The 14,796-nt window shown below is 30.0% G+C and overlaps 1 protein-coding gene across 3 annotated transcripts in view; it reads right to left on the bottom strand.

Annotated features, from left to right (window-relative positions):
- Window positions 1-2,739, bottom strand: part of LOC104612087 (long chain acyl-CoA synthetase 7, peroxisomal) — a 117,060-nt gene extending 114,321 nt beyond the window's left edge. For 2 of the 3 annotated variants that reach the window (XR_016085130.1, XM_010279405.3), the window contains exon 1: window positions 2,357-2,739. Coding sequence is in view for 1 of the 3 variants with exons in the window: in XM_010279405.3 (XP_010277707.2) it covers window positions 2,357-2,471 (115 nt within the window). In the remaining 2 variants the exon portion in view is untranslated. The remainder of the gene's footprint in view (window positions 1-2,356) is intronic. The other variant, XM_088902393.1, reaches the window with a different exon arrangement.
- Window positions 2,740-14,796: the final 12,057 nt, after the last annotated feature.

Genomic DNA, 14,796 nt, shown 5'->3' with positions numbered 1-14,796 from the left:
TGGTTGTTTAATTTTTCCACCATATCACCCTATATCAATGGATAGCTATGATTCCTAAAGGGTGGAAATGGAATATATATATAGGGGTAAGAAGGCTTTTAACTCCCAAAAGAAGCCCTTTTTTACCCCCAAAAGCCTCTAAGATTGTGATATTTTCAAAAAAAAAAACAAGTCAATCATCAAATTTTGTGAAGATTTTTAAAATTTTGGAAAATATTGCAAAAAAAAGTTCTTTTTTCAACTTCTCTCGAAATATATTGTGATTTCTTTTTTTTTTTTTTTTGAATGCTTGAGAATGGTTAAACATATGTTGATCTACACTTCTTGTGTTGAAAATCATAGATTTTCTGGTGTTATGTGTAGGTTTATGGACTTTTTTGAAGAAATTTGGAAATATAAAATAACCAAAAAAGATATATATATATATATATATATATATATAAATTTGCCCATAAAGATTGAGTATGTTATAGATCTATAGGTAATCTATCATATCCATAGGACCATAGAACAATTGAAATTTCTCCTTCAATATTTTCTTTTATTTTTTTGTAATGTTTTGAATTATATAATAAAAATAATTATTTATATTTTCTTGTGATATGGCCATAAGGATTGAGTGTGTTGTAGATATATGCATGGTTCAAAGTATCGATACGATACGCCCCGTATCGGGCGTATCATATCGTATCTTTTGAAAATGGTACAGTTCGAAACGCCTGTTTCCAGGTGTTTTGGACCCCCAATTTTTTTTATAATAAAAAGCATGCTAAAAGCTTCCCAAAAAACCAAAATTTGAAGAAAAAACTAAAAAAAAAATAAAGTTTTGCCGTTTCTAAGTGTCGATATGATACGACCGGAACTCATATCGTATCGATACTTTGAACCTTGGATATATGGATGATCTTTAATATCCATAGAGCAATTGAAATTTCATCTTCAATATTTTTGAAATTTTTGAAATTAAAAAATAGTAATTATTTTAATAAGAAATAATTATTAATTATATATTCATTTAGAGGTTGTACAAATGTATGTTTTATGGTTAGGTGGGATAATTAAGCATTGATTTTTTTTAATGAAATTTGAAAACTAGATAAAATTACATAAAGAAAGAAACTGAAATATTAAATATGATATGATGATACAATTTTAGGATTTCTTTTTAATTAAGAAGTAGAAATGGATATACCATAAACCCACACAATTTTATGTCAAAAAATTAATGTTTATTTTTTATTTATTTTAAAGTAAAAACAATTAAAAAATAACCATTTGAATACCAAAAGAGTTATTACTTTCATTCTTGTGAATGATTTCTAGTGTAGGGATCTAGAATATTAAATTCTTTCATTGTAGCCTCCATGATTCAAAGTATCGATACGATACGCCCCGTATCAGGCGTTTCGTATCGTATCTTTTGAAAACGATACGATACGAAACGCCTGTTTCCAGGGGTTTCGGACCCCCAATTTTTTTTAATACTAAAAAGCATGCTAAAAGCTTCCCAAAAAACCAAATTTTGAAAATAAAAAACTAAAAAAAAAACAAGAGTTTCGGCCGTTTCTAAGTGCCGATATGATACGGCCGAAACTCGTATCGTATCAATACTTTGAACCTTGGTAGCCTCTTAGAAGCAAGAAATATGAATTCAAATGTGAAATATCAAGTGTAAACATGATAGTTAGATACTTGGTTAAATTTGAATGTACCATTTAAATGCATTCTTGTATTCATCATAAAACCCAATCAAATATATCATTTTTTTGTACATATACCTATTGATGTCTTATATTTAGTGTTATTGATGTATTTTTATGATTTATTGAAATATCTATATTTGTTTCAAATACACACACCGTGTTTCCATACTTTAAACCTTGCATTAAACGAAATGGTGAGGGTTTAGTGAATCGATAACAGTTGGTGAAAGTAAAGAAAAAAATGACGGTAAAAAACATCCTGGATATGATCCAAGTTCGAAGGTGGATAAGGAAAACAAGGTTATCACCCCCGATATACTTCAGAAAAAAATATATTTTATATTTCTTTTGCTGGTATATAGAGCAATTTCTTGCTCCTGATGTACTTTTGAGGGTCAGGTCTCTTCCCCCCCCCCCCCCCCCCCGCTGTTTGTTTGCATCAATAGAGCTTTGTTTTCCTTGAAAAACGACTGACCGCGTACTAATATAACCCGATTTTTGCAGGAACCCTAGCTTTAAGAATAGAGACAATAACCAGAATGTTTCAATTCAACTCATCAAAATTCTCGATTCAAAGTCTGAATTTCACAATTGGAACTTCGACAAAGAGAAAATTATACGATGTCAATAAACGCAACGCATAGAAGAGTTACCAGAGACGAACTCCCCAGCAGTCTCGTTCGTCCGAAGCCGCGACCGAGAGTCGCCGGAAGTGGAGATTAGATGACTTTGAAGTGCTTTCAGGCGACGGTGAGCGGATGACTCCATCAAATTTCTGAATAATCTTCGTTACAGTATATTCGGATACTGTATTCTCCAAGCTTCTGTCTATGTTACTTGCTTTGTTTTCTGATCGAACTTCTTTGGTTGGACTGACATGCTCGAAGCAATGTGAACTTTTCTTATACTGATAGCGCATGCGGTTCACATTCACACTCCAGCGTAGGTAAATTGCCGTTATCACAGGGTTAGCGGACCGTCGGAGATAAAGAATACAGTAACTTCCGCCAGTATGTTAAACCGTTAAGGCTTAAGCGTTGAGGCTTAAGCGTTGAGCCAAAAAATAAAACAAAATGATATGAACAATAAAACATATTTTCAGAATCTCATATGGCTAAAATGGATAATATTGAGTATCCAATATGCTAAAGGGGATGTATTGACTAACGCTACTTTTAATGATGCATTTTTTATAGTTTTTTTAAGATTAATTAGCAGGGACCAATGCAATGCATCGGGATTTTTTTAAGATTAATAGGAATGGTCATTTATTAAAACATCTGTTATAGTTTCATGGATTTACTAAAATCTACCTTATTATTAGCATTTTACTAAAACACACTTATAATTTGCAATGAATTTAATCAATCTTCCATTATATGAAAGTGGAAAATGGTAGTGTTGGTCCTAATGTTCATTTAAATAAATTTAATTAAAAATAAAATAAAAATACTATTTTTGCCCTTAATAAGACATGGGCAACCACTCTATTAATTGTATTTGGTCAATTTTGTTTTCTATACAAAAAAAAAAAATGCTAACGGTATTTTGGAATAAAAAATCATAGGCCTAATGGCAAAACAAACACTCCTTAATGAAAGGTTGATTAAATAAACAGGTTGTAAAATATATGAGATGTTTTAATAAAATGAAAACTAATAAAACGGGTTTAAGTAAATATGTAAAAATATAAGGTGTGTTCTACTAAATGACCCTAACAGAAACACATAAGAGTATATTATTGTTTTATATTTTCAATTTTTTAAATATTTAATAATTATTCATATTTTAAATACTACTTTTAATAATTTTTTTACAATACAAAATAACAATAATTAATTTTAGTTAGTTTTATTCATCAAACTGATGAAACCGACCAACCCGATCAACTCGACTTGAATTGGTCGGTTTTCTAGTATTTTAAGTTGGCTTTGGTTCAAAAATTTCCCAATTCGACCAAGTTGGATTAGTTTCACTTTGGCATATATTTTTTAAATATAATTTTTAATATGGAAAAGTGGGAAATTTCTCATATTTCTTAATCTAAAATGCTTTGTTATCATAAATCTATTTTTAAAATTTATTTTTTTAATAATTCCATTGTGATTTTTAAAATCAAATTAATTTTTAAGTTTAAATCTTTTGAACCAACTGACCAAACCAACAAAAAATGACCCAAACCGATACAACTTGAGTATGTCGGTTTTTCACAAAAGGTCAATCGGTTTCATCTAACCAATTCTCCAACCTGACCAAGTCAATTTGCCTGGCCAAACAGCATGGGACCAAATCAAACCAACTCATTAACACTCATAATTTTAACTAAATTAATAGTCTCATATCTGATAAATAATAACAGTTTAATCTCCAATAATTATTAAAAATTTATAGCAAAAATACACAATTATTGAAAAATATATTGATAATGACAAAAATACAAAAATTACAAAAATACAATAAGTACTAAAAATATACTAACTTAGTCAATGAATAGTATAATTTCAAATAGTTTAATCTCTAATAAATATTAATCAATAAGTTATAACAAAAAGACAATAAGTACAATAAATTAAATTTAAAATTTTCAATAACAGAAGTTTAATCTCCAATAATTATTGAAAGTTTTTTGTTAAATAACAAAACAAAATAAATTTATACATAATCATTGAAAATACATTTATCACAAAAAACAATAAATTAAATTTAAAAGCTTCAATAATAGTATTTTAATGTCCAACAATTATTGAAAGATTTTTGTTAAATAGAAAAACAAAATAAATTTATACATGATCATTGAAAATACATCTATTACAAAAAACAATAAATTAAATTTAAAAAATTTAATAATAGTTGTTTAATCTCCAATAATTATTACATTTTTCTGTTAAATAGCAAAACAAAATAGATTTATACATAGTCATTGAAAATACATTTATCACAAAAAAAAATAAATAATTACTGAAATAAAATAACTATTAATTTTAGCGTATATAATTATATAATAAATACAAATTAAGAGTTTAAAATTATTATTAATAAATATCAATTTTTTGAAAGTTATTCTCTCAAATTTTTACTTGATATAAGTGAAATTAGTTATTTTCAATATTATGTTATAATTATTTTCCACTTTTCAGAATTTTTAGTTTTATTACATAATTTCATTAGTTTAACTATTTACAATCTAGTTATATTAAATATTTTGTTATTTAAATATTTAAACCTTAAAATACTAATTATTTATTGGATTTAATTATCCATAAAATCATAATTTATACTATTGTTACTTTGAAGAAAGTTTTTCAATTTGTTACGTAATTTCATTATTTTAACTATTTAAAATATAGTTATGATAAATACTTAGTTATTTAAATATTTAAATAATTTATAAAATATTCAAAATTTTTTGTTATTTGAATTTTATTTATATAAATCTATTACATATTTTTAATATTTGAAAAATATTTAACTTAATAATCCAGAAAAAACATAATTTAAATTGTTAGTGTATAATTTCGTGATATATTTTTGTAAAAATGTAAAATTATTTTTTGTGTTTTTAATAAATATTTTAAAGTTATTTTATAGTTTTGTTAGAATGTTTAAATAATTCTTATTTTTTTAATCTAAACTTTATTTAGATATATAGATAAAAAATAGGGGAGAGAATAAATAGGAATTAGAGATAAAATAGGAGAGAAACTCTCTACTAAATTAGAGGTAATTTTGGAGAAAGTGGGGGAGGTAGTTTAGGAAAAATTTTAGATGAAGTGATCATTTAGGTTACTAGGAAAGTGCATCTTATTGGTTGTTTCAAAACTGACATGGAATTAAAAAATAAAAAATTTAAAAAATGAGAAATTTTCTAGAGTTCCTTGTTTTAATAATATATATATAGAGATTATTAAAAATATTTTAAAAATTATTGTAAAAATGGGTATTGGTACCCCGAAGAGACACTACAATTTGGGTTAGAATCTTACCAAATTAGTTTTTTTTCCCTATTTTTTTATTTTTTCCTAGATAGAAGTCAAACTTTTCAATCTAGGGATATGAACCAACATTGTTTTAAGAACAACACATTCCTATTTCCTTTCTTTCACTATTATGCATTAGTGAAGAGTGACCATCTATATGATGCATGTGTTTTAAAATAAAAAAATATATATATATCAAATATGAGATAAATGGGCAAATGGGTAAGAATAAAGCATGAATAATAAAGCAATTTATTTTCTTTCACATCTTATATGCAAGTTTTTGTTATTTGTATTTTATTTATTTGCTCATTACACCAATACATACAATATAATGCTTTTTTTTTGTCTTTATTTTATGCTTGCCCCTATGTAAACCTTCATATTCCACATTAGCATTTTGAATAGCTAAGGCCTAAGCCTTAGACATTTTGAGGCCAAAGACCCAAAGGTGTAGGCCTCAAACAACTCAAGGCCTAAGCCATGTTGGTGGCATCCGGGGCTATTGAAGCCATACCATTTTTCCTAGCCTCGCTTCGAGGCTTAAGTATTTGGCTTTGCCACAAGAGCCTTTTAAAACAATGGTTAAAGGAGATTTGCATTTGGCTTCGAATCAAATTCGGATACCAATCGTATTTTTTCTTCGAATTGCAATCGTATTGAATAGTCGTTAATAAATTAATTATCCTCATTTAATCCCCTTACTTAATAACTCTCATTTTATCTTATTAAATCATAAATTAAATTATTTTTCAATAATAAATGCTACTAATTAGATCCATTTCAATACTTTTAACAATATAAACCCATATATTTCAAAACGGACTAAAAAACAAAAACCATTATTTTATCAAAGTGGTGGCTAAGTAATTCAACTACCCAAATCAAATTGATCAGTTTATGAAGTCATAGTTAAGTATTGAAACTTTTAAAATATAAATATACAAATTTATAAAGGTGTAGAAAAAATAGACACATTTATGATATTTTTATTAATCAAATTAAAAAAAAAGTGTAATAAACAAAAATTATTTCTATTGACAATGTAAAATCAAATACATAATTTATAAGTGATCAAAAATTAAATTATTTTACTGTACGACAAAGATTAATAGTTCAACCTTTGGGCCAAATGTGTTATTCTTTAATGTCATAAATAAATAATGAAATATAAAATAAAAAAATAAAAAAATACATAAGTTTTGCAAAAAAAAAGGCACATGTATAATATTATATACTTTTTCATATTAAACACAACGTAAGTGTAACATATCAAATTTATTTTTACACACAGAAATACAAAAAAAATATAGAAAAATTGAACACATCTATAATTCTATATTTACACTACTATTAAAAATATGAATAAAACTGTGAAACTTTCTTTTAACTAAAATAATCATTTTTTAATTTATTTCATATTTAACTATGAGGTTTAAACCTCATTCAATTCCCTCTATTTAAATCTTACAATTTTTTTTTGATAATGAACATAAAAAGATACACCAAAAATATAAAACATTACAAAAAGAAGAGTCTAACCAAACAGGTAGGCCTGCCAATGATACTTGAAACTTCACAACTTGATTCGATTATCACATATTTGGATAAGGCATTTTATGTAATCAGTTTTGGATTTTTCATTATGCATATAATTGATAATAAAAACATAAAAAACAAAAAATAAAAAATATATAAAGTTTATAAAAAATTTTGAATACATTGTTATTATCATTATCGTCATTTAGAATTGTCACGTACAAAGCAAGTACACACTTAAAGTATTAATAAAATTACATATAATAAAATAGCCTAAAAAAACCTTGATTTAGCCATAATTCATCATCAACTTTTTCAATTTGGGTTTGGGTTGGCTTGATTTATATCCACCATTTTGTCAAATGTACTTTATCTGCTAGACTCTAAAGTGTTAAGGCCAGTTCAGTTTTAGCACTATTATTTTTAGTTTTTAGTGTGCAGTGGTGGTTCTTGCCCACACTTCACGATGAACCCATAAAAAATTAAATTAGAATATTTCAACAGTATCATATAATGTCAATGTTTGCAAAATTGTGGTTGTATAAAGATTTTTTTTTTAACCATGATATGCAAATTTCAACCTTAACATTATGTTTGGTTTGGAGGAAAAGGTAGGAAACCTATACAAGGTTTGTAAAGGTTTCCCTTCATTTCCCTACTTTTTCCTTCAAATCAAACACAACCTAAATGCTTTGAGGGAATACAATCAGTAAGAAAAGTGAAAAATACAACTTCATAAACCATATTAAACTTGGGAAAAAAGTACTAAATTTGCACGCACACCCAGGAAATTTGCTCATGAATCCTCTCCAAATGGTGCAAAATTATGCGATGCCAAAAATAGAGGCATGAGAAACAATTCCACTAGCATGAACCCCTAAACAATGGAATCTAGATTTAGGGTCAGTTTTGGAAAGAGTACAAATACAAATATAGAATGCCAAAGGCCCCATCTTTACAAACTCAAACTTGATGTTCATCTTTGCTAAAGAAGTGGTCTATCCACTCCATCAAAGCCAGCCCATAATTAATATGTTTGAAATGGCTTGCCCAATAAATTCACATGATAATCTCCACCCATCCACATAAATTGTCCTCAATTAAGGGGCCCTTTGATAACAGTTGAAGTTGTTGAAATGAAATACTGAATATTTTGTCTTTCTTTTAGTTTGGGGAAATTGTCTAAAACTCACTATGAGTTTTCAACATTTCTCTTAAATTCACTACAACTTTTCAAAATGTCTAAAACTCATCATGTCCGTAAGTTCTTACTTTCCAAAATTCTCCTTCCGCTTGTGCACCATTACTGCTTCTTAATAGAGGTGTCCATGTCAGAATAAATAAAAAATTTCATGACCATATTTGTTATTTATGCTTTTTTATATTTTTCTATTTTCTATAATTTATAAATTCTATTATATTTTTGTTATTTATTTACAATTTCTGTGTTTTTATATAATTTCTGGTGTTTTTTCTACAATTTTTATTTTCTGATTTTGTTTTTCAATTTCCATAGTTTCTATAATTTGAAAATAATTTTTATTTTGTTTGCAATTTCTATAATTTTTTTATATTTTTTGTAATTTCTATGTTTTTATGTATTTTAGGTTTGAATTTTTTTTGAACTTTTCCTTTTTTCATGTCTAAATATTAAAATGGTAATATATTAACATCCATTAATTTATTTTGTATATATTTTATATTTTTTATAAAGGTTAAAATGGTTATATATTAACACATATTAGTCTATTTAATGTCAAGTTGGTGACGTCATGAATTTTAGACATTTTGAAAAGTTGTGGTGAGTTTAAGAGAAATGCTGAAAATTCATGGTGAGTTTTAGACAATTTCCCTTTAGTTTTAAAAATAATTAAATAATAAATTTTGAGGGCATTTTGATCTATCCAACTTCAAAATCAACCATTAAGAAGCTGATAACCTCCTCGAAACTTATTCATTAAAAGACAAAACAATCAACTTTTCAGTTCAGCACTTTTAGTTGTCATCAAATGCCCTTCCACTTCAGATATTTGAAAAAGTAGTGATCATCATATAATCCTTATCTAACTATAGGGGGTGGCTACAGGAACCATGTTTTCAAAATGTGTTCCTTTTCATCCTTTTATCTTGCTTGCCCATGTGCAATGCATGTGTTATGTTTTTTTTTTGGGTAATCAGAAATAAGATTTCAGGGTCGTTAGGTTCATACTCATAGGTTATAATTGTAATCGGAATGATCTATTCCCATACTCTGTTTGGTTCAAATAGGAATTAAAATGGGAATTAGAATAAACTGAAATTGGATATCGTTACCAAGGGAGGGGGAGGGTCCACTGGGAATGGGAATGGAATTTCCATAACCAAACCAAGGTTCAAAGTATTGACACATATCGGCTGATAAGTATCGTTCCGAGACCCCTCCAATACGCCCCTATAGTGGGTGTATCGGGGGTCTGACCAATTCAGGGGGTGATGGAGCCCTAAACCGGCCCCCTAGAACCGGTTTTCAGAAAAAAATAAATAAATAAAGTAAAAAAATAGTATTGATTCGCCCTACACGCCCCTACCGGCGTATCGATATTTTGAACCTTGAACCAAACAGTTGGACCATTCCAATTCCAATTCCTGATCCCATTTAACATATGAGCCCTCAATAAAGATAATAGACATAGTTCAAAACAATGTTACTATAGAAATTTCTTAACCACTGAGGATGGGAAGAAACCGAGACCCCTTTCTCTTATGATTGACTCGCCAACACGTTTGTTTATGCTAGTATACAAAATAACATAATTACCATGCTTCAGAAATATTTTGTCTAAATTTAACATAAAAAAAATATTTATATAATATTTATACATATAAATATGAATTTAAGTTGGGTGCAGGATGGCTAAGGAATCAACCTTAGCTAAAAGTTAAGTTGGGTTCATACTTTTCAACCCTCACCCTAATTCAAACATAATTCTACCCAACCCAACCTGACATTTTCCCATGTTGGGTGCTAATCTTACCCAAAATTGTGACTCTAATTATTGGCTTATGCAATTGGGTCAAGCATGGATTGAAAACACTTTCCATAACCAAATCAAATTTGAATTCAGAAAAAAATAGATAGACACTATTTTCAACCTTAAAGATGGTCAAGACATGATTCGGGGTTTTCCAATCAATAGGGATACTTGTGTAGGTTGTGCCATATTTCTGGTCAATCCAAACCCAACCCTAAGACCAAAGCATAAGGCCCAAGACCAAGGCCAAGTTCAATTTACTCAACCCAAATTAAAATTTGACACGCTTGGGTTAGGCTTGAACCAAGCTAAGCTTAAATTCATCATTCGAACTCAAGTGGGCCTATTGGGCCCAAGGTATCAAAAAATAGTCATAGACCTGTATCATATTAGTAATCTAAACCATTGGATAAGAGTATTGTATGTTTTTATATATACTAGTGTAAGAGCACATGCTATGCAATATATGAAATTTGATTTAACTTTTTATGACCTGCACCAGAACTAAGGTTTAGATGAGTTTGAATAAATGCCATTATATATAAATATTGTGTATTTTGTATAAGGCATAATATATGTATATATTTATTAATGCTTATGACTTGCACCAAAACTAAGGCAAATGTTTGTTTTATGTAGTATAGATGAGTATGACTATATACCATTATATAGAAATATAATGTATTTTGTGTAATGTATAAATATATATATGTATATATATAATTCAAGCATTTTAAGAGGGGATAGGATTGGAAATATGAAATCAGGGAGGGGTAGGATTAGAAATATAAAATCAGGATTTTAAGAGGTGATAGAATTGGAAATATGAAATCAGGGAGGGGGGAGGATTGGAAATATAATCAGGGTGTTGGATGATGGACGCTCATCTATTTCTCTTTTTTATAAATGGGTAAGATATGTGGGTATAATATATTAAAAATTGGAATTGGCAAATCAATTCCTCCAACCAAACATCCCTCGAATTTATCATGTGATTTGATCTAAGATGGGTAAGTTTGTTTCTTTGGTGGCGACCTTGATACCATTATTCAATTGAAAAGCTCCACTCTTTCCTTGTGCTATTATATATTTATAATTATTGCATTTGATGAGTTCAACATTGGAAATATGAAATCAGGGAGGGGGTAGGATTGGAAATATAATCAGGGTGTTGGATGATGGACGCTCATCTATTTCTCTTTTTTATAAATGGGTAAGATATGTGGGTATAATATATTAAAAATTGGAATTGGCAAATCAATTCCTCCAACCAAACATCCCTCAAATTTATCATGTGATTTGATCTAAGATGGGTAAGTTTGTTTCTTTGGTGGCTGCCTTTATACCATTATTCAATTGATAAGCTCCACTCTTTCCTTGTGCTATTATATATTTATAATTATTGCATTTGATGAGTTCAACATTGGGGGCCAAATTTCTATTAAATTCATCTAGTGGAAGAAAATTGAAATTTGGGGTTAAATGAATATGAACGAAAGGAAAAGATAGAGGGGTTGAAAACACTTGAAAGGAGGTGATACTTAGGTTGTGTTTGGTCTAAAGGAAAAGGTAGTTCAAACCAAACACAACCTTAGGGTTTATATATTCCATGAAAAAAATGGAACTTCATATTAATGGCATATATAAGTGTAGTTACTGTGGACTCCTGGCGGCAGGTCAAGTCTCCGAAAGTCTCGAGAGGATGGCCATAAAGAGAGAAGAAGGGAGAGAAAGATGGTTGCTAAGGATGGTGGAAGAAGAGTAAAGGAGAGAGAAAAAGAGAGACATAGTAAGAGAGAGCTTATGAGAAACCCTAGGGTTAGGGTTATGTGGTCGTCTCCTTGGGGAGAGTTGTTCCTTCTTTTATAGAGAGAAACCAATGGCTATAAGGAGAAGGATTTACAAGAGACATTTCCTATTAAGAAAATGAGTCTTTATCTTTACGTAAATTATTAAAAGAGCACCATTGGGGTTAGCCACCTGTCTAGCGAGATCCTTTAAGGACGAGTTTTTTTTTTTCTCCTAAGGATTCTCACGTGGCATGTGTAGGCTACATCTCCTTATGGGTTCCTTGTCGAGGATAAGATCTTGATCCGATTAACGTGCTTGAGTGTTTTATTAGTTATCCTCGAAATGCCTTGTTAACTTATTATATCCATAAGGAATGCTGATCTCCCATAGGTAGGCGTCGCCAACCTCGAGGTCTGTCCTCCATTCATTACAGTCGTGGACTATTGTTTTGTGTCCATCACAAGGTGTTAGTTGTGTATCAGGTTTGTCTTAGACTAGCGGTGTTATTTTATGTTTACCGCAAGCCTTGAGTGACACTCATCGCTCATCGCAGGTCCCAATAAGTGTTTTATGGTCATAGTGGGTCTTGGATGGCCTTCTGTGCTTATCGCAGATCTCGGAAGGCGTTTCATGTCCATTGCACATTCTGGATGGCATTTTGTGCTCATCACAACTGTATGGGCTTTTCATCATTTCAATAGAGTGTTTTTGTACCGTTGTGAGGTATCCCGATTGAGATTCCTCCATATGGTTTTCCTTCAGCATCTTCGTCATAATCCTGGTGATGGTAAACTACATGTACTTACAATTAGCCCCCTTTTTATTTGTAAGAGTATTCTTGTCAATAAGCATCCTTTGTAATTTTGTATTTTATTTGATATTACAACCATGATAAGTAAGGCAAGGTTTGGCAATTTGCACCCTACGATTTGTGTCTTATTGAGGCGACAATAGTGTTCAGTGTTTATTCATAAAAAATGAGGTGTCACATCACAATGAGGTTTTTCTTGTGCTCATGGTAACGAGAGTATAGGTTAAAGTGGTTGGATAGTAGGTTCATTACATGGCTTGTTAGCTAGTGGCAAAAAATTGAAACAGATCTTTGTCCATTGCTATGAGAGTATAGCCATTCTGTTGCGTTGCATCCTTAGGTTTCTAGGTTGGCTTTGTTGCATGGTTTATTTCATGGAATGCAAGAAATGAAGATTTATACATGGTGGTTCTAAAAGGAAAGAAATGTTGTCATTAGTGATTTTGTTCGAAGGTAGTTACAATTTGGTACGTCTTCTCTCGTATTAGCCCCCCTGTTTTTTATAGAAGTCATTGTATCAAGAAACAAGTAAAGTAAATATACGGTTACTTTAATGTTCAGCCTCCTATATCTTGACAGAATGTCTTCTATTGAGAAATACTAGAGTGCGGTTTGTTGGGTGTGCTATCTTTGTTATCCCCCATAATGAGCGGGAGGGTGTTGAGTCGTCATGGGTGCTTAGCAGGCGGAGTACCAGCGCCCTGCATTTTGATAAGTAGAGCATCTAGGTAATGGTTTAAATTTTTAGTCTCCCTCTTGTGGCTAGATGGAAAGCATTATGTCAAAAGAAATTGAAAGAGGGATGGTCAAGTCCATTTTGCAACCCCACATTTAAATTCTTCTGCGGTCAAGTTGACTATATTTTGTTGAGAGGTGTATATAGGAGCTTTAGGCGCATGGATACATGCCAAACGTTTTTGGAACACCCAAGTGGTTGCATAGCGCTGTCAATAAGTATATGTTGCAAGGTTTAATGTGGTTGATGTGTTGTTTGTAGAGTTGTTGGCATGTTTCCAATACCGGAAGAGGTCTAAAGATACTTTTAAAGTGTTAGGATTCTGTATTTTGATGAGTGAAGTATTAGGGAAAATATGGCACAAAGTTGATAGGAAGCCTCCCATTTAGTGTGTAGAATTTTGGAAGGAATATTACTCTTGTAATGTGATTTGAGCATTTGATGCAATTGCTTTGTTATGGCATACTGATATTCTCGTAACGGTAATATTGTAGATCATAATGCTTGTATGCATTTTTATCTAAACTATGTGTAGGATATATGGTCACATAGTTTGGTCAATGTGTTGAAAGATTAGCTGTTAGTTAAAAGAGTGCTTTCTCTACTGGTTTTGTTGTGAGATGGATGGTATTGAAGCTTGCTAGTGCCGAGTTCTTGTGTATCTGTTTGACTATGGTAAGCTTTGTAGTCTGTTATATTCGTGTCTATTTGTGATATAGGCAAAGGTAAGGTAAATCACTAGTGCCTAGGACTAGTTAGCTAGAGCTTAATAAGTAGTGTGCAATGCTTGGGGTTGCCAAGGCTTTTGTAGGATCATGCCTGAAATTGCTATGGCCTTTTTGAGGTGAGATCATGAATGGGGTAGCCAGGGTATGTAGAATTGCTCATGATTTTGAATGAATGCTTTCATAATACTATGATTTTCATCATAATTGCTGCCAATCTATAGAGTATTATAATTATTTTGTTTATTTTTTATTTTTTATGTTGTTTAATGTTTGGTGTCTTGTCAATGCCATCATGTGTTTTTCTTTCTAGAATTCTTATAATATCTATCATATAAGAGTTCAAGCATTCATTAATATTGAGTGCATGTGAAATCCAAATCTCAACTATTTACTTTTTATTAGTTCACCTTTTTTCAAAGTATGCTATGTGCCTCATTATTCGTTTTTATTGATTTACCATTTATTCATGTTATTTTCGAGATAAAAAAGATAATGATCAT

Source organism: Nelumbo nucifera, chromosome 4 (genome assembly GCF_055504915.1).
Source record: "Nelumbo nucifera cultivar China Antique chromosome 4, China Antique-T2T, whole genome shotgun sequence".
Classification (NCBI taxonomy): Eukaryota; Viridiplantae; Streptophyta; class Magnoliopsida; order Proteales; family Nelumbonaceae; genus Nelumbo; species Nelumbo nucifera.
Note: the sequence above shows the minus strand (reverse complement) of the source record. Positions and strands in the feature narration are given on the sequence as shown.